Source organism: Lagopus leucura, unplaced genomic scaffold (genome assembly GCF_019238085.1).
Source record: "Lagopus leucura isolate 7727_CA_CO unplaced genomic scaffold, USGS_WTPT01 Super-Scaffold_100157, whole genome shotgun sequence".
Classification (NCBI taxonomy): Eukaryota; Metazoa; Chordata; class Aves; order Galliformes; family Phasianidae; genus Lagopus; species Lagopus leucura.
In genome coordinates this window covers 25,281,487-25,300,199 of record NW_024962334.1, presented here as the reverse complement: position 1 = coordinate 25,300,199, position 18,713 = coordinate 25,281,487, and the positions used below count along the sequence as shown (strand labels likewise).

The following is an 18,713-nucleotide window of genomic DNA, read 5'->3' as shown; positions in this document are numbered from 1 at the left end:
TATACTAAGAATTCCTTCTGAAAATACAATGTAGTGATTATAATCAAGAAAACTCTGCTTCTATTTTTTTTAATATGTCACTTACATTTTTCTTTAGACTTCCAAAGAACACCTAAATAATATTTTTTGCTTTATTTTGATGATATATTGTGTGCAGATCAAGGTGGCTGATACCTGAAATGAGAAGTCTCTTTTCTTTTTCTTTATTTTTATCATAATACAATACAGCCTGAATTTATACTAGTGAACTTAATAGTTTGAGATTTACTTGAAAAGCTGAAAAGCTTAGATTCACTCACTAAATTTTTTTCTGAACGTAGTTTCCCTTAAATTATTCAATACATGATTTTGGACTTCAGGCTATTTTGAAGAAATTCTAATCATATCTTTGGTCAAATTTATAAAGCAGTTACATGGAAATTTTTTACAGGATGTTCTTTTTTTTTTTTTTTTTTTTTCTCCTGCTTTTTAACTTGAGTTGAAAAGGCTCTCTAACAGCCATTGGTCAAAGATGTGAAACTGTAATTCTCAATCGGTGTTAAAGACAGAATTGGACAGGTAGCACATGCTTTTATTTCAAAGTTCTGACTTATCTTTGTTGTTAATTCATGCTTCAGTTATACCTCAGATCACAGTTTGCTTTTACTTCTAATTAGTTAAGACTTATTCTAGAGAGTGAGATTATAGCAGACAAATTGATCTGTATTGATTACATTCTTTTCATCATTTACATGCCTTTATGTATTCTTTTCAGGATCAGTAGAGAGCATATTGAATGGACCCTTAATCTAAGTTGGAGTTCAGCAGGTTTTTCCCTCCTGCTGTTGTGAATAAATTTTTAATCTTTTGATTAAGCAGTGAATAAAAATGCAGATTTTTTTTAATGTGCTTTCCAGATATTTCTGTAGAATATAATGTGAATTTAAGCAAAAGGTTAAGTAACAAAATGGCTACTGTGGGAAATTCCTTGAAATGTTAGACAGGTTGAAATATTTTATTTGAAGTGATTAAAAGTATCGACTTTAATCCACATTGAAAACAGGAAATACTTGAAAATAATTTTCTTGATTTTTGTTTTCCATTTCATTATCACTGGTAATAATTTACTTTATAATTATTGAATTAAGCCTTTAAAAGAGGTTTGGCAACAAAGCTGTCATATAATTTATACCTGTATATTTATTTATTTAATCTTTGGTTGGTTTAGAATGAGGTTATTCCATGTGCTTAGTGTGTTTTTTTTTTTTTTTTTTTTTTTTTGAGACTACTAAATGATTCAGCTTATGTCTGTGCCACTATGTGGATTGGTTAATTGTACTTTATTTTTGTCCACTTCATGCTCATTGCTTTTTTTAGGAATTTACATTGTGGCTTACAAAAACGGATTTTGGAATTGTTGAAATAAATCCACTATTAAATGTAAGAAAAAGATTAAAACCATGGTAATATTTAAGGGCTAATTCATTAAAGAAAACCCAAATTATAATTTCAAAGTATTTCTAGATGTCCTCACTTCACAAAGATAATTTCTAAATGTTCCTTTTTGTTTTATTGGTAATGTAGGCCTTGTTTTATTGGTAATGTAGGCCTTAAGTTTTTCATTTTTATCTATTTCTAGGTTAAAATATATATTCATGCTCTATTTCCTAAAACTTTGCAAGAAGAAAGCACTCTTTGGTCTTAAGGTGCTTACCCTAAAGTAAAATGTTTTTGTGAGACTTAAAGCATTTTGTGGTATGAAAAACAACAACTTGTATCTGCATCATGAAGTTATGGCGGTTGTAATAATACCGTGGTAGTGTTATCTTTATTGATGAAAGGAAATGTTTTTTGTATGACCAATACATAAACAGATGTCTGAAGATTTGAATAATGCCATTACTCATGGGAATAAAATGTTGCAGTACCTTCATTTAACTTTTGTTTAAATTTGGCATTTGTATTTGCCTTTGAAAAGATGTAGAAGCCTTTTTTTTTTTTAGTTGTTTTCACATAAAAGGAAGCAAGAAAGCAGCATTATGATCAGTGTGAAAGCTCTCAGAATTATGTATTTAATGGTCATTTAAGGAAAGTGTAAAGTCATACTTCTGTTGAGTAGGTTTTTATGTTGAAAATGTTTTTTTTGGCTGTCAAATCTCTTGTCGTATTTAGTTGATGTCCAATAATGTAATGGATTTTACCTTAGTTATACTACAAGAATTTTTACAGTAAGTTTAAAAAAGAACAGAAAATCACATCTGAAATATAGGAAACTTCTGTTAAGCCATGCTGTGGTGCTTTGGTGTAAGACATGGATAGTATGCCCAGAACATTATGTTCAGTTATGGTCTCCAGTTTTCTACAGGGGGCAAATCTATTTCAACATTTTAATGTGCAGCTTGGAGTAAATCACTTGCTGCTTTGCAGTTTGCATTGCAGACCATGGAACATAGTTACTGCGTTCTTTTCAGATGAGTCCAGAAGATTATTACATTAACTACTGATTTTCCCTGAGGCTAGATTAAGCAAATCCAGAGTAAAAGCAAAACAAAAGCCATGTACAGAAATAGAATCTTCAGCACTGTTGTTCCTATCAAATTACTTGTGCTGCATAGCAATACTTGCTAATTAAGACATAGTCTGAACAGATGGGAAGATGACCTGTTGTGATAGGTTCTCAATTCACTGATTGTCATTGAAGAGACAAAATAAAATGAACATGACTTTAGTATTGCCAGAGAAGAAATGGGAGTTCTGTGCTTTCTATGAATATATTGGGATTAAATAGCAGAATGGAAAAAAGGAGTGCTTTAAATTCAAGAACCATGTTGAAATAAACCATAATAGGAACTGAAAGTTAAGAAGATTGTTTCCAACATAGAAGACTGTATTTCTGTAATAGCTTTTCTGTGGATCCTTTGGGAGCTAACAACAAAACAACTTTATAGCTTGACTGCTTTATAAAAGAGTTGATAAGATGTAGTTACCTGTGATAGTAGAGGCTATTTCAGTAAATTAAGAGTTTCCTTGGAAGTTCGTGTTTGTAACTTTTTTTCCTCTTCATCTTTGGTATATTAGTAAGGTTTTGTTCTGTGTTTACCCCCTACCTTCCAACGTGCTGTGGTTTTGCAGCTTTCTTTTTGTGTAGCTTCCTTTCTTCTTTGATTGCTGTGAGACTCTTACCACCTGTTTCAGAGTAAGCTTTGTCGTAGAAATGGAATTTCAGAAACCTGCAGGAAGTATCTTCACTTTTGGATTAAATGCTTATTATCTTCTCGATCAAAGTTACAGTAACATATTTGTGTTTAAATAGGGCCCTAGTGAAATTAGAGTACCTTACAGGTCTACATAGTTTGTTTTCTGTGCAATTGCCTGAGCGTATGGAGGGCAGAGTAACATGTCTTTTCCTTTTAGCAGTTGACAGCTAAACAATGGGAATGTTAATGATACAGAATGTCAGATTCAACAGGCTAGGTTCCCAGCTCCAGACATTTTCCTAAGATCCCTATCACTGCTTTTTCTTTTACAGAACATTTTTAATGCAGTTCTTTAATTATAGTTGTTTCATGGGTTTTTTTTATTATTATTTATTTATTTTATGTACAGTACATGCTTTTAGCATAACATTGGGGATTTTTTTTTTGTGTGAGAATTGCTCAGAATAGCACTTTAGGAACAGTTTCACATCTATTGCTTACGTCAGTGTAAGCAGATCATATCAAATGATTTTAGTTGTGCTTTCCATATAAATGTGACTGATGCTGCAGTGTCAACGAAGGGCTGACTTTCTTGTGGTTTGGTAATGAAATCTTCATACAGTGATAACTTTCCTGCCTTGTCTGCCTTGTAGTACTTGTGTTTTTCTAGATCAGTAAATGCCACTAGCACTATCATGTGGCCTGTTTTTAGTGGTCTGAAGTGCATTAACGATAAGAAAGATTAATCTTCATAACATTATAATGCAGCAGCAGTTATGTTAATTTTACACATGGAAAAATTAAAGCAGAAATGTGTTGATTTCACCAAGGTCACACTAGTAATCACTCCTCAGTCCAGGATTAGACCCTCTGCAATTTAACTTGTCAGCCACTGGTTTGTCTAGCAGACTGCTATTGCCAGTAGCTGTAGGTGTAGCTAGTTGTTTAATTTGATTTGATTCCTATTGGAATAGACTGTAAGACCATCAGTGGGCTGGACTTCTTTTTTGTGCTTTTTTTTTTTTTTTTAGTTGGTATGTTTAAAAAAAAAAAAAAAAATGGAAGCATGTATCAGAAGCAGTTTTTGTTTAAGATGCAATATAAAGGCATTTTGTATGTAGTATTTGTGGTACTCTTCTGTTGAGTTGAACAGGAATTGGAATTTGGACTAAAAGCAATATACCAGTAATCAGCAATGGCATTTCAAATAAAGGCAAGACTGTTAGCTTTTTAAGATCACATGAGTTGAAATTACAGGAGCAAAACTGTTTCTGTTGAACATTCATAGATGAAGAAATCAGTACATACACAACATTTGTTCTTTTAGTTTGTTGCGTGATGGGCATGATTTCTCTCAAGTGTTTATTAATATTTAACTACAAATAACGAAGTACATTTATTTTGGTTTGTCTCCTTGCAGAGCAAATTTGCAACTTCATTTAGATAATGTATGTATCCCTTTTAATGCTAATCAATAGCAGGACATTTTTATTTTTTAGTTAATACAATTAAAGAAATATTTTGAATATACAAAAACAGTGATGAATTAGAATTTGCTTGAGAGGCTTTATAGTTTGAATTGAAAAGTATATGTGAGGAAAAAATGCAAATCCTTTATCATCAGTTTACCCATCCTCCATTGGGATATCATTTTTTTTTTTTAAATTTTCATTTATGAAAAATTTATATTCATTTATGAAAATTTATATTCATGGTATTTTTAGTTACCATCTGCTTTTAAAATGACTTTGCGTAAAATGAATCATTTCTGCAAATGAGAACAAAACTTGATGACTTCCCGTCTTGGAGCTTGTAAATAGCATTTCCTCAGACAAGGTATACTTTGAAGTTCAGGTTGTGATTAGGTAGTTTCTCAGAAATTCAACAGGCATATTTTTTCAACATATTGTTCAAAGATTGTTAATGCATAACTTTTTCTTAGATTTAAAATCTTCTCCCTTAGGAAATAGATTTTACAGTTGATTTTCAAAATGGATAATTTTTTTCTAAATCCCTGCTGCTGAAGACCACTCTCATCAGAATGATGTCATCAATGTATTATTGTGGAGATTAAACTACAGCAGCATTTTCAATAATTGATAGATTACAAGTGAGTGAATACAGTTAAAAATAGAGATATGGTAGAATTTGAATACTGAAACAAGATTTTATTCTACTTCTAAAATCTTGGTTTTTCAAAATACAAGAACTGTCAGGGGAAAAAAAAAAAAAGCACAGTAACAGAACATTTTGCTGTTTTTATGCGCAGATGAGTAAATTATCATGCCTTTGAGAGATTCTTTTAGTTGCTATTGGCTTTACTAACTTCTCTGAAACCCAAACCCTTTTTTTTTTTTTTTCTTTTTTTTCTACCTCAGAAACATTTGTTTTTGTGCTTTTGTGACTGCAGTTTTAAATAAAAAATCTTTCGCTTTGCAGGCAGTGCTCAGAGTGTGACCAGGCAGGTAGCAGTGACATGGAAGCTGATATTGCCATGGAAACCTTACCAGATGGGACCAAAAGATCACGTAGGCAGATTAAGGAACCAGTGAAATTTGTTCCTCAGGATGTGCCACCAGAACCGAAGAAAATTCCAATCAGAAATACGGTAAATAATAGCTGAGTTATTGTTATACTTTGTATTCATAATAGTTTTGTTTAAAATAACTTATGTTTTGGGCATCTTGAATATTATATAATAACTTTAAATATAAAAGTATGGATATAATAATTTTTAAGTCTGATGTTGAATAAGACTTTATTATGTGTGTTGAAAATGCAGTTTTGCTAAAGTAAATAATCATGAGTGATACAGAATTCTGAACTGCAGAGTTGTGCAAGCTTTTCCAGTCATCTTGCTCTCTAAGGCCCTTGTTAATTACAGAAAAACAGAAGGTTCTGTTTGCACTTAAGCTTATCCTTTACAAGTGTTTTTTTGCCTTAATAGTGCAGGCACTTTGTTCTCATATGCTCAGGTAGATATACGTTACAATTGAAAAGTAACTTATTTTTTGTGTGTGAATAACCTCCAAACTCACTGCATAAATTATCACAAGACCTTGTGTGTCACTTCCTTGTCACTATGTTTGCTCTTAACTTTTCTGCTGGATGGTGCTGTGAGTTTTTTTTCATTCATTTTTGTTTGGTAATGGGTTTTGAGTTTCTTTTTTTTGCTTGCTTTATTTATTTATTTATTTTTTTTAGAAGAACTGTTGCTTCTTAGGCTCAAGAAATACTTAACTTTTTTTACTTGAGAGTAGAATTTAGCATTAATCTCTGTATTCCATTGTGCTTTTCTAGTGCTCTACTGCTTAAAATTTTGTTCTACTCAGGCAACAAAGTTTTTTGTGTGGGCTTAGAGCTTTAAGAATAGAATTGTAGAATCATAGAATAACCTGAATTGGAAAGGGCCCATAAGAATCAATGAGTCCAACTCCTTACTCAAGCCAAAACAATTAATTTAGCTGTAACTATTCGGACTATTCACAAAATTAAATTTTATGAATAACTGAGCATCTACAGAGCAGAAACCTTTTTTTGTTCCCTTTCTTCTCATTGACTGAAAATTCCCTTTTTTTTCTTACATATGAGAATCATTAGGTTCTTAACAGTAGTCTGGATGAGTTAGACTGACTGCAGTCGTGTTCATACAGAAGAGAGACAATCTGGTCTTCCTGTTTATTGAACTCTTAACATCTCTCATTTTTCTTCTTTCTCTTTCCCATGTCAAAACCTAATATAGTGGTAGGGGTTAGAGATTCATGATTATGGGAAATAAAACTAAAAGTATTGCAGGAAAGGCATTCTATCTAGTAATAGAAGGATGAATAGAAGGCATAGTATGTGTATCTATAGGAAAGCAATCTTGCTCTATGTTGTGATTTTATGATTTTTGTTACTGGCATTCCATGTCATGACATCATGTACTGCACTGGGAGTTAGAGTTAATGCTGTAGTTCTGTGGATTGACAGTAGTTCTGTGTACCTTTCTCAGAAGAGTAGAAACTACAGTTCTCAGAAGACTTCGTTATTCCATTTCCATTTTCCATTCAGAGGGAAAGATAAAAACTGACTGAGTGTCACAAGACTGTTCTCTTTTTGCTTGTCTCTGCGGTGAGTGCTTCCTAGCTGTCTTGCCTGTAGCGCATGTTCTCTCATATTAGTCATGGAACTAGGCCAAACCAAACTGGAACCATGTGAGTTTATTACTCTGGTTATGTGATACTGGCCCAGTTCCTTCTGTGGTAAGTGCAGAGAAGTTTGTGTAGTTGTTCTTAAGTGCATCCGTCACTGTGGTGATCCGTCACTGGTGCTGCATGGGGATCTGGTACCTCCCCTATTAACGCACATGATAGTATGTAGCACACAGCTAAAATTTACTTTGAATGGGCTAGTATGTTGGGAAAGTATAACATTCCACTGCGGAGGAATTATGGCTACCTATCTGGTAAATACTTTGTTCCTCTGTTTGAATCTTTAGGGTGTCTTTCAGTTCTCTCCAGTCTTTTACTTTTCTACAAAATACAAATTTGAAAGATATGTTATTGTATTATAAAGTTATCTCTGATTAAACTCTTTAGCTCTGATTGTTCAGCTTTCCTATACTGGCCTTTTCTTTTTTTTTTTTATTATTTTTCATTTCACTAGTATTGCCTTTTGCTTAACTGTGGAAGAGAAACTTCAGTCTTGATACCTTGCTTGTTTCTTTTTCTGAAATCTGCTGAATTCTTTAACGAGACTAATACATTGAGGTGGTGTAACAAAATGAGAAGTGTTGATCTTGGAAGACATAGTTGACACCTCCAAGTTGTATGAGATTCCCAGCTACCTTCATTGTTAGAAAGGAAAGATTTTATCTGATTACGGAGAGAGCTTCTCTGTGGTATGGTTTAACAGTGATGACCAGATACTTGGTGTCTCTTTTGTGTATTTCTTTGTATATTTACTTGGTGTAAATATTTTAAAATTCAGAGGGGAAAAAAATGAATAGTTTGAAAATATGTTCATTTCACAGTTCTCTCATCTTAATATCTCTGAACATTTTATTCAATTTAATTTTGTTTTGCAATAAATTGGCAAGCCCACTTACCTAGCAGTGTGTAATCATCTTTGTTTACAGTTATAATCAACAAGTGCAATTAGAGACTGTTGAATTGTATGTTTGTTGCTCTTAAGGGAATTTCCATATGTTTTGCATAAACTTATTTTCAGTTGATTCAATTGTGAGAAGGCTTTTGTTTGGGTGTTACATACCCCAAGAAGAGAGAATGTATCTTACCTGTTTCAATTTAGTTATAGCCGTTTATTGCATTTGACTCTTTTTTTTTTTTTTTTTTTTTTTGACACATTGTGGGTACTGTTTTTATTTTGATAAATTTGGATTAGGCAGTATTAACTGATATCTATAACAATTTTACATGCATTGTAGGAATAAGTGATTCTTGATGTTAAGTATATGTAACGCTGTACTATATTAAATAGACTATCTTCTTCTAAATTTTATTATTAATTTGTCTTGCAACTAGTATTTGGTAGACATGGTAAAATACAGGCTTTTTCAAGAATAATTGTAATAGGGTTGGTTTTTTTTTTTTTTTTCACATTTCCATCTGGCTATGAAGAATAAGATGACACTTGAGAAATATTAAGAATTATACTATTGTTTCTTATTTGATCTATTTATGTGTATTTAAGTTAACAATGAGCAGTATATCTATTTAACTTCTGTAACCTATATTATCTCTTCTACTTTGCTTTGTCTGAACTTAGAAGTATTTTCAGGGTATTCTCATTTTAAGTGTCTTAACTGCTTAGCCTTAAGTCTGTCTCAAGATGCTTCTTAGCAGAGTTTTAGAATGGGATGCTTTATGTTATTTTTAATGAGGTGCCATTTCTTTCTTTCTTCAGTCTGCTTGTGCAGAAACTTGGCTCATAACTAATTGCTGGGCTGGGAAGAGCTGTGAGTTATACTTATTTTCCAACTGGTTGAGAGGGAGGTAGAGACTGATGAAAATGTATGTTTCCTACTAGGACTGCACTGTTCAGCCTAATCTTAAATCTGAACTGGGAGGACCAGAGACCAGTGGCAGTTGGGAATACACTGGTATTCACAGCTTCTATATAACATTGTAAATATACTCTAATATTTCAGTCTCTTAGGTTTCACAGGGTTTGGAGTATTTGTATCAAAGAACATTTATGTCAAGAGCAACCATTTCAAAGTAAATGAGACAACATTGAGAATGTGCAGTCCTTCGGAATACATTGTTTTGAAGAGAGCCTAGCATGTTGTACGTGAAAGAGGAAGTTTATGAGAATGCATTTCTTTCTTTAAACTTGCCTTAAAAGGTCATGTGAGATCATACATAAATGCTCAAAGGTAAATTTAAAAATCAAAGTTCTCTGAATCGGGGTCTAAACAAGTGTTTATTGAGTGTGAATAGACTAGGTATTAGGTCTTCAGTCTATTGTATAAGAGCTGAGTTTGCAGACACAACATAAGCAGTGTTTTTGCTTATACAATTCAAGCCTTATTCAGTAATCTTAGTAATTGTTTAAGCAATTTTCTGGATTTCAGTAGATAACTTTTCAAACTAGTTCTATTTAAATCCATAATCCTTGTAATTCCAATTTCATACTTGTATAAGCTTCATAAATCATTATTGCTGCTGCTAGTGAATAGCTAATTTGCATAAACTGAGCTATCTCAACACTGTGGTTTTTTTTTTTGTAAAAAAAAAGCTGAAAGTGTGTTTTAATGTTTGCTCTCAACCTATAGTTTTTTCATGTTGGATGTTTTTGTTACAAAGATTAAAAGAAAAGACTGTCTAATAATATGTGTTTCTAAGAGGTGCAGCTAGTACTTTAGAACGGTAAGCTGAGAGATTAATGCTGTTCTTCTGTACCATTATGTATGTGCAGTTTATGAGAGCCCTCATAAGATTATCCTTATTAACACAAATCAGCTTTGTATAAGTTGTAGCTTCCTTTGATATCCTCGAATGAAAAAGAAAGCACAGGTGATTGTTCACCCAAGTTGTCATCAGTTAAATAATTTTGGTAGTCTGGTATTGTATTTCTTTTTAAAATGAGTATGCCGCTTCTGTCCCTTGAAAAAAAAAATATCTAAGTGTAATTTCAGTAGTTCTTTTACTTGAAAGTATCCAGTTTATCTAGTATACATGCAGCCTTCTGGCACTATAAAGGAGTTTCTGTAAGAAAGGTCAAATCTTTTAAAGCAAAACTATGCAGCTGGGGCTGGCTGTGTGCTGTAAGAGGTGGTAGAGAATGCTTTTCCTTGTAATTCTGGGGTACTCTTAATGAGCGTATTAGCATTTGTGTGCGTGTGTGTATAGATTCCATTTTTAGTTCCTCTTAAATGCAAGCATTTGCCCACTGTTGAAATGGAGAAGTTGCCTTTTTGTAAAGAATTTAGGACATAGAATAGTTTCTCTAGGGATTTAGAAATGATTCTATCTTCTGATTTTCTTATTTTCGTTACTTGAAAACTGAAAATCTGATAACTTTTTTTTTTTTCTTTTTCTGTAATCACTCTGTGTAAAATCCAGTGAGTAGACAGTGGGTTTTCTGTTAAGCAGTAAAAACTGAGTGTTTTGGGGAAAAGAATTATTTTATTTGCCGGCAGTATGCTGTTCATTGTTTGGAACATGAAAGAAAACAAATCTGTGCCTGAGGGGCTACGCTTTTAAGCAGATTAGTTTTTAAAAGGAAATAAAAATACTGACAGAGCACCTACAAACTCTGTTCGGCTTAGGGAATTGTTGCGTACTTTGCTTTTGTTTTAGAAATAAATAGTATAATTTAGAATAAGTTAATATTTCTTGCTTTTGTGTGAAATACAAAAAGAGGAGTAATTATTTTCTTTTTCTTACCACATGTATTAAAAGATAAACAATTGCTATTTTGTGTTTAAGTATTTCAAGCAAGTTCTTTCCAAACATCTATTGTGTAATTTAATTACATGATGTCATAGATACAAGTTTTGAATAAGGGATGGTTACAGAAAGAAAATAGGAAAAACATTTCCAATTTGAGTATTCAGGGCTTCATAGAGTCAGCAAATGATATTACAACTCTTATCTGTCATGTTAGTTGACATTGTCAGTGATTGATCAGCTCATTGAAGTTTGAGTAGAATTCCAAATGAAGCAACTATCATCAGGTAGCTGTGCCTTTGCAGTATTCACCTTGGAAGTTGCTGTTAATTGAACATGAGAAAAAACTAAATCAGGAGTTCCTCATTTTTCTGAAACTAAAGGTGTTTATAAGAAAGAATTACCTTTATTTTTTACTCCTCAATACTAAATACTAAAGTTCAAACCAATCTATGGTGTATCATTTCAAACATGCAGAACCTAGATCTATCAGCCTGCCAAATACATGAATACTTGACAGTTACTGAGATAGTTATGAACTATTTGTTTGGGCTTGAAAGACAGAAAGTAAAATAAAGTAATGCAGTTCTTCAAGAAAGTTTGAAATGAATGGACTATATAAGATTATTTGGGGTTGGGGAAGGATGGGTTATTTGTTTTTAATATTTTGATTAGTATTTTTAAGAAACAAAATTCGTAGGTAACTTATTTTTACTAGGAAAGACATAAAAAGATGGATATACTCTAAATGATATTTGGATGATGTAACCATAGATATATGGCAATTTTTCAAGTAAGACCTTGTGAAAGTAAATATTTAAGTTAACTTTTACAGAAAAGAATTTCTTTCACATCAACAAACTGACTTGTTTTTTTCAGGTTTTTTGGTTTCTTTTTTTTTGTTTTTGCTTTTTTGCCTTTTGGATGTGAAATAGTTCTTCTAATTCTCAAACTCTTATATTGAGTTCTTAGAAACAATAGTTCAGTGTTAATTGCCAGTGATAGTAAAGCTTCACAGCATAGAGACAGGAATGTTGGAAAAATTTCCTACGAGATTTCTTACAAGAGAGGAAACTAAAAAGGGTCCCCCCTTTTTAGAGGAAATTGGAAGTCTCTGTAATTAAGCTTTATGGTTGACTTATTTGTTGGTTTAATCATGTATTGATTTACTGCCATTTTTTTTTCTTGTTGTTGTTGTTCTTGCTTGGCAGTTCCCTTTTTATTACTATTTGTCAGCTTTACAGAAAATTAAATAATTATTCCAGAGATACATTTTGATAAATACCAAAGTTTACCATTCAAGGTATTCTCTTTGATCTGTGTTGAGCAAGTGTGCCATCTGGTGTCTAAATTAACTGTCCTTACCTTTATTTAAAGTAATTTTATGCTTCTGTGATTCTATCAGTAGCTTTTCTTCTTTTTTTTTTTTTTTTTTTTTTTTTTTTTTCCCCATTAAACAGAACGAAGTCAAAAGTGTTTCTCGTTTTCCTGCAACTCTCTCAATTATAACTTTTCCATTAGCAAAGGATATTGGAAACATTGAACTCATAATGAAGATTGGGGGACATGGATTAAAAATTATCATCTTTGTAAAATGTGGAAGATCACATTAGCTGTGCAGCTTCAACTTTTTTTTTTCACATGCTTTTGAAAACTTGTAGTTTGCTTTATGTGTGCTCTTAATATTTCATTAAGTTACTTTTCTTCTCTGAAAGTGTTAGAAGTTTTCCCAGTTCTTTGTTTAGAAAACCTACTTATAGTTTATAAAACGTAGCATTCCTTTTTTACTTGCTGTAGTGCAGTGTATTTGATAGCATTATTGAAGATTCATCAGTGATCAATGGTACTTTGTGTTTATTAGCAGTCTTTTATTCATACCTTGATACATTTGTTTTATGTAGACTTTGGATCTTTATATATATGATTTTCACACAGGATGTCTCCAAACTTTAGACAGCAAAGAAATTGGCATTGTACCAATAGTGTTAAGAGGCAGGTATTTAGCAATGTAATCTATTTTGTAATGCGAACTCTCTGACTAGTTTTGAATTACTTATATGAAATTCTCAGACAGAAATGCATACCTTCCTAATAGTGCCATTATGTGATACAGCGTGTCTCAAAACTCCAGGAGCACTTGAAGTACTGAATGAATTTCCTGTGCTTGCCATAATACAGAAAAGTATTATTTTGTGGTGCCATCACTATCAGTTATATTAGCAGCTCAGTGACAAAAGGGAGCCCTATGAATACAGCAGTGTTACTGCTTTGACAGTCCTGAGGTACAGAAGCACCAGCATAGTAAAGAGCATCAATCCTGTCTACTAGCAGAAGCAGTGAATGCAAATGTAGTGAAACCTCAGAATTTGCACAGATATAACTGCATAAGCAGATGTACTGGGCCTCTTTACAGTGCTTATGTGAAAATATTAAAGAAATTGTAACCAATTAATGTAGTAAGCAAAGGTGAAACTGAAAGCAGACCTTTCTTAAGTGCTTTTAAATGTCATCATTGTGCTCTCGCACATTAAATACTTCTTCTCAAACAACTTTCTGGAATTGTCATTCAGAAATTGCCATTGATTTACTAAAAAATAAAAAATGAGCTGATCAAAGCCAGAGCTATACTATTTTGCTTTCACGTTATGTATACTTGAACTGTTGCTCACCACATCTGCTGACCACAGATGATCCCAATGTTTCATTTATTTTCAATTTCTTTATAATGCTGAGAGACCTTTGTATAGAAAAAGATGACAGTATAAGTTTTTATTCTCCTGTTACATTTCAGTAAACGCTTAGCATTTAACAGGAGAGCACATAGTTGTGATTTTTAGGGATTGCCATTTCCTTTTGAACAGTTCTGAATCCTGTTGATTTTCCTTTTCTTATGGGAGTGCAAAACTGCTCCAAGAGAGCATTCTTCTTTCTGCTGCTGTCTTTGGATGAGCAGGTTTAAAGCATGCATCTTGCAGACAAAGGAGTGAGGGATAATGATGTGGTTTGCTGACAGCCGTAGTGGTCTGGGGTCATGTACGCACCAGTTCTGTCACATTCAACTTTCTGCTTTCACATTTGCAAACTAACACACCAGATTGCCGTGTCTATGAGTGATGGCAGTCTATTTCCTCTGCTGCCGTGCTTTGCTGCTTTGTTTTCTTTACTGCTTTGCAAACAGATTATCTCCTTTCAGTGTCTGGAACTGATCCCAGGTGTGGGATCCTGTAAGAATCCTAGATGTTAACGAAAGTATTTCATTTGTTTCATGTATCAAATTCTTTTTTTTTTTTTTAATGAGAATTTTCAAAATTGTCCAGTGTATTTCTTAATGTTCTTTATGTTTCATATTGTTTTCAAGTTGTTACTGAGTTGCTTATAAATGAAGGAGCTTATTTGAAAGTGAATGTTAGCCAAATTCTAGCTTTTCCAACTTGATAATAGAAACTCCCACATCAGTTTTCACTGAAGACTTCAGAGACGTTTCTCCCTCTTTTTAGTTGACAAACTGATCCTGTTGTTGGCAAATTTCCTTTGAACATTTTTTGTTTCATTTTGGACAGATTTATTAACTGTCTGATTTTGTAAGGAAGTGTTTTCAATACAATACTTCCTTCTTTGAGTTGGAATCCACATTATCTACTGATTTCTTGTCTATTTTAATACTTAACATGCACCCCTAGTTATGAATCTTTCACACATTTGTTTATGCACTGTACATTATTCATTCCTACTTTTTATTTTTTACACAGCTGCATTCAATTGGGCCTACATGGCTTGAAATTATTGGAGTTATAAATGTTCACATTGCTCATGACAGAGAATGGAGGTAGTAAGGCCAGTGCTTAATTTGATCAGAGGAAAACTTTCAGTTTAATTATAATTTATAGTGATTTTAGGTATTTGTATGTAGATAATGCATATGCCATTTTTAGCATATAAGGTAGAAAGTATTTTTATTGCAGTAATAGACTTTATATGCACTGTTATATCAATATATCAATATTTCTAATACTACGTTAATTCAGATACTTGTAATGAATTGATTCTTTCAGATTTAGACTGATAGGCATCTGCTGTGAGACAACTGTAAGGATTGTTTACTGATACTCTTCTCCTTTAAATTCTTATTTTCTATGCTCTGCCCTTGATTCAACCTGGAAGACTGTGAAATCTAGTGAAAAATGCATCATTTTGAGATTAAGGCAATGTCAGAGGGAGATGGTGGTGGTATGACAGTAGAGGTTGAACCTTGCCACTAGTATTCTGTTACATTTCGTTGTTGTATAACAGATGGCAGCAGAGTGAGAGTCTGATGAGGTGACTGACATGGAAGTGCATATGAAGCAAAGATGTGGAACTGAAGTTCTCCATGTAGAAAAAAAAATGGCACTCACTGACATTCATTGCTGATTGCTGAATGTTTATGGAGAACATACAGTGGTAGTGAGCTCCCTGAGGAGTTGTGTGGTGTGCTTCAGCAGTAGTGACAACAATAGTGGATCACCTCTGCTGGTGCAGATGTAATTTTATGAGTGTGGCATGTTCAATGCTATGGTAATGGTAGTGCCTATGTTGAAAAAGTGTGTTTTGTAGCAGAGAATTTGCTCTATCAAATAGTGTTATTGTACTTTTTGTATCAGTTGTAGTTTCCATGGAAATAAGAGGTATTACTTACAGAGTTACCTATGTGTATTTATGTGCTGAGTAAACAAGCTGTTACTTTGAAATACCTAAAAAAAATTACTTGGAATAAAATCTCACGTTGTTGTGTTCTTAAGTTTTTCTGATGGAATTTCTTGATGGAATTAAACACAATACATATGGCTGCAAGCTTAGAATATGAGAGCATTCCAGTTTATGGATCTTCATGTCTCTGTGGAAAATAATATTTCTTACAGGGCATTTAAAGCTCCTACTGTCCTACTTTTTTTTAATAATTGTCCTTACGGAAATGTGAAAGAAAATCTTAGCAGTAATTAGTCTTTTAAGGAGACACAAAACAAATCAGTTGTACATTTGTTTGAAGTTCCTTTTACTACAGAGTTAATTCTTCTTCAAAAGCAGAAAAAAGCTTTGCAAACACCGTGTAACTAACTTAAGCAGGTACAGTCTGTTGTATAGAGATGTATGCATTTGTTGAAATGGCAGTTTTATTTACACTACAGCTATGTTTAAATGTCTATAATAATGTAAAGTACTGAACAATTTTACTGTGGAACTAGGAAGAATCCCCTCCAAGGGAGGCTAAGCAGGAAAAGCATTATATTATTAGCTTGTTGGATTTTGTTTTACTGTCCAGCTGCTTCTTAACTCTTCTGAGATCATTCTAAGATCTTGTTCACTAGTTTTTTTTTTTCTGTGTTGACATCAAAAGTAGCTGTTGAAAATAAGTGAAATGAAAAATTAGACAGTGTGCATTTTTTTGCCACATGGCAAACAACTTCATAGGTGATTGTTTTCCCCAAGAAATATAATCATTTTGAAGTTGCTTTTAGAGCTAATTTTGAAGTATGAGACGTTGTTAAGTAGAATTGTCTCTGTTTTCTACATCCTAATGTATCTGTTCTCATTTTCTCCTTAAATAAGGGGATAGTGCAATACTACCAGTTTAACAACAGTTTACAGTGTTGCTGCTTCAGAGATAAAGTGAAACTAGATTTGCTTATGAGTTGCGTGTAGTTACTTGTGTAGTTACAGTTCTTTTTAAACCTTTGATTGTTGATGCAGTTTATGGGTATGTTACTTTTTAGACTGACTTCCTTAACACTGTAGGCATTTAATTCTTTTGGCCAAATGCAATACTGAAATTAGTTCTGCCTGTCGTGTTACTCATCTGATCTATTTTGTACCATATGTTGGCATGTAGTTAATGCTGTAGATTTATAGAGTCATAGAATACCGGAGCTGGAAGAGATCTCCAAGATCATCTAGTCCAACTGTCTATCTACCACCAATATTTCCCCACTAAATGATGTCCCTTAGCGTAGAATTACAGAATTGACTACATTGAAAAATGATCTGCCACATAGCTGTTTTCATCTCTCCTACTGTGTACCTCAGCATATAGGAAACTAAAGCTAATAAAATGTTTTTGAGAATTTAATTGTCCTAGTTAATATTGAAAATATCGTACAAAAGCATATCCTGTACTGAAATATAAATTTGATTGCAAAAGGTCAATTTAATGGTGTGTCATGATTTTAAAGGACCAATTTTTAATATATATTAATTTTTAAAAAAGTCTGATATGAAACATTCCATTGTAACAAAAAAAAAAGCTTATTGTATATGAAGTCTTGTGATCACAGAAAACAGTAAGGTGATTTTCTGTGTACTCTGACATAATGTATGAATTTACTGTAGTAAAGTGTTCATATTGAATTTAAACTCCTGCATTTTGTAGCTGGATAGTTCATGAAATGTCTTCATGAGACTATTCTGAAGATAGTGTTCTTTAGAATTTGACTCTGCATGCTCAACTCAACAAAATTATTTATATTTTCTTTTTGGCCAGTGCTGTACATTTATCTAACATCTGTTATTGTAGTTTTCCCTCAGTAGTTCTGTAGTTAATTGTTTAAATGATTTCATGAGGCATATTTTTGTTGACGTTTTGAGTAATAAATAGCCAAAATGTTCTGTGTTACTTTATATTGAAATCTAAATATATTTTCTTCTAGAGAACTAGAGGACGAAAACGAAGCTTTGTGCCAGATGAAGAAAAACCTGAGGTTGGAATATAGTGTTTTGATTTTTTTGTTTGTTTGTTTGTTTTAAACACTTTCACAAAAAAAAAAAAATTAAACTTTGGGTTGAAATGTTACTTTCAGTACTGTAATTGAAAATATTTGCTTTCTTCTCCTTCTTTCCCCCCATTCCTTTCTTATGTCTACTATTATGACAGGAACGGATTCCCAGAGAAAGAAGACAGCGGCAATCTGTTCTGCAAAAGAAGCCCAAATCAGAGGACTTAAGAACTGAATGTGCTACGTGCAAAGGGACTGGAGACAATGAAAATCTAGTCAGGTAGGTTGATTTTTCTGACCTTTTGAAGGATTACAGTTCCATCTTCTTCACTTTGTTTTCATGGTTTTATTGAAGAAGATGTGCTTAAAAAAATATTTAAGAGAAACATTAGTTCAGAAACATTGACTTGATTCACTTATTGACCTGCCAAACATGTTTACACTGTGGATTAAGATGTAAATAACCAAGGTAATCTGTTTTTCTAACACAAAGGAATTAATTTTCTCCTGTCAGAGTGAATTGTCAATGTTTTATAGCAGGTCAGAAAGATAAACCAGCAATTTAATGATAGTAAAGCAACAGGACTTTCTTAAGACTAATTAAATTAGTATTATCAACAATTTTATGGGTTAAAGTTTGGATTATGAGTAATTCATATTTTAAAAATGTATTAATGCTACCTCCATTAATACAGATCATAAAAGAGTTTGATAATCATATTCCTTATCTGAAATAGAGCTGAAAAAAAACCCTCTTGAGTGGTGCTTTAGTAGGTGCAGGAATCTAATTAAAGTGTAGAATAGCTATTCAGTGGCAGCTACTATTGACCACAAGTTTTGCTGATTTAAACTTTATATCTGGCTTCTTGACCTCTTTGTGAAGCTATAACTGTTGA

At 32.7% G+C, this 18,713-nt stretch overlaps 1 protein-coding gene across 2 annotated transcripts in view; it reads left to right on the top strand.

Annotated features, from left to right (window-relative positions):
- The window catches only part of PHF14 (PHD finger protein 14), a 151,531-nt gene that overhangs the window by 40,483 nt on the left and 92,335 nt on the right, over positions 1-18,713 (top strand). For both annotated transcript variants that reach the window (XM_042888710.1, XM_042888709.1), the window contains exons 14-16: positions 5,616-5,784; positions 17,752-17,802; positions 17,976-18,097. In XM_042888710.1, the coding sequence (XP_042744644.1) occupies positions 5,616-5,784; positions 17,752-17,802; positions 17,976-18,097 (342 nt within the window). The remainder of the gene's footprint in view (positions 1-5,615; positions 5,785-17,751; positions 17,803-17,975; positions 18,098-18,713) is intronic.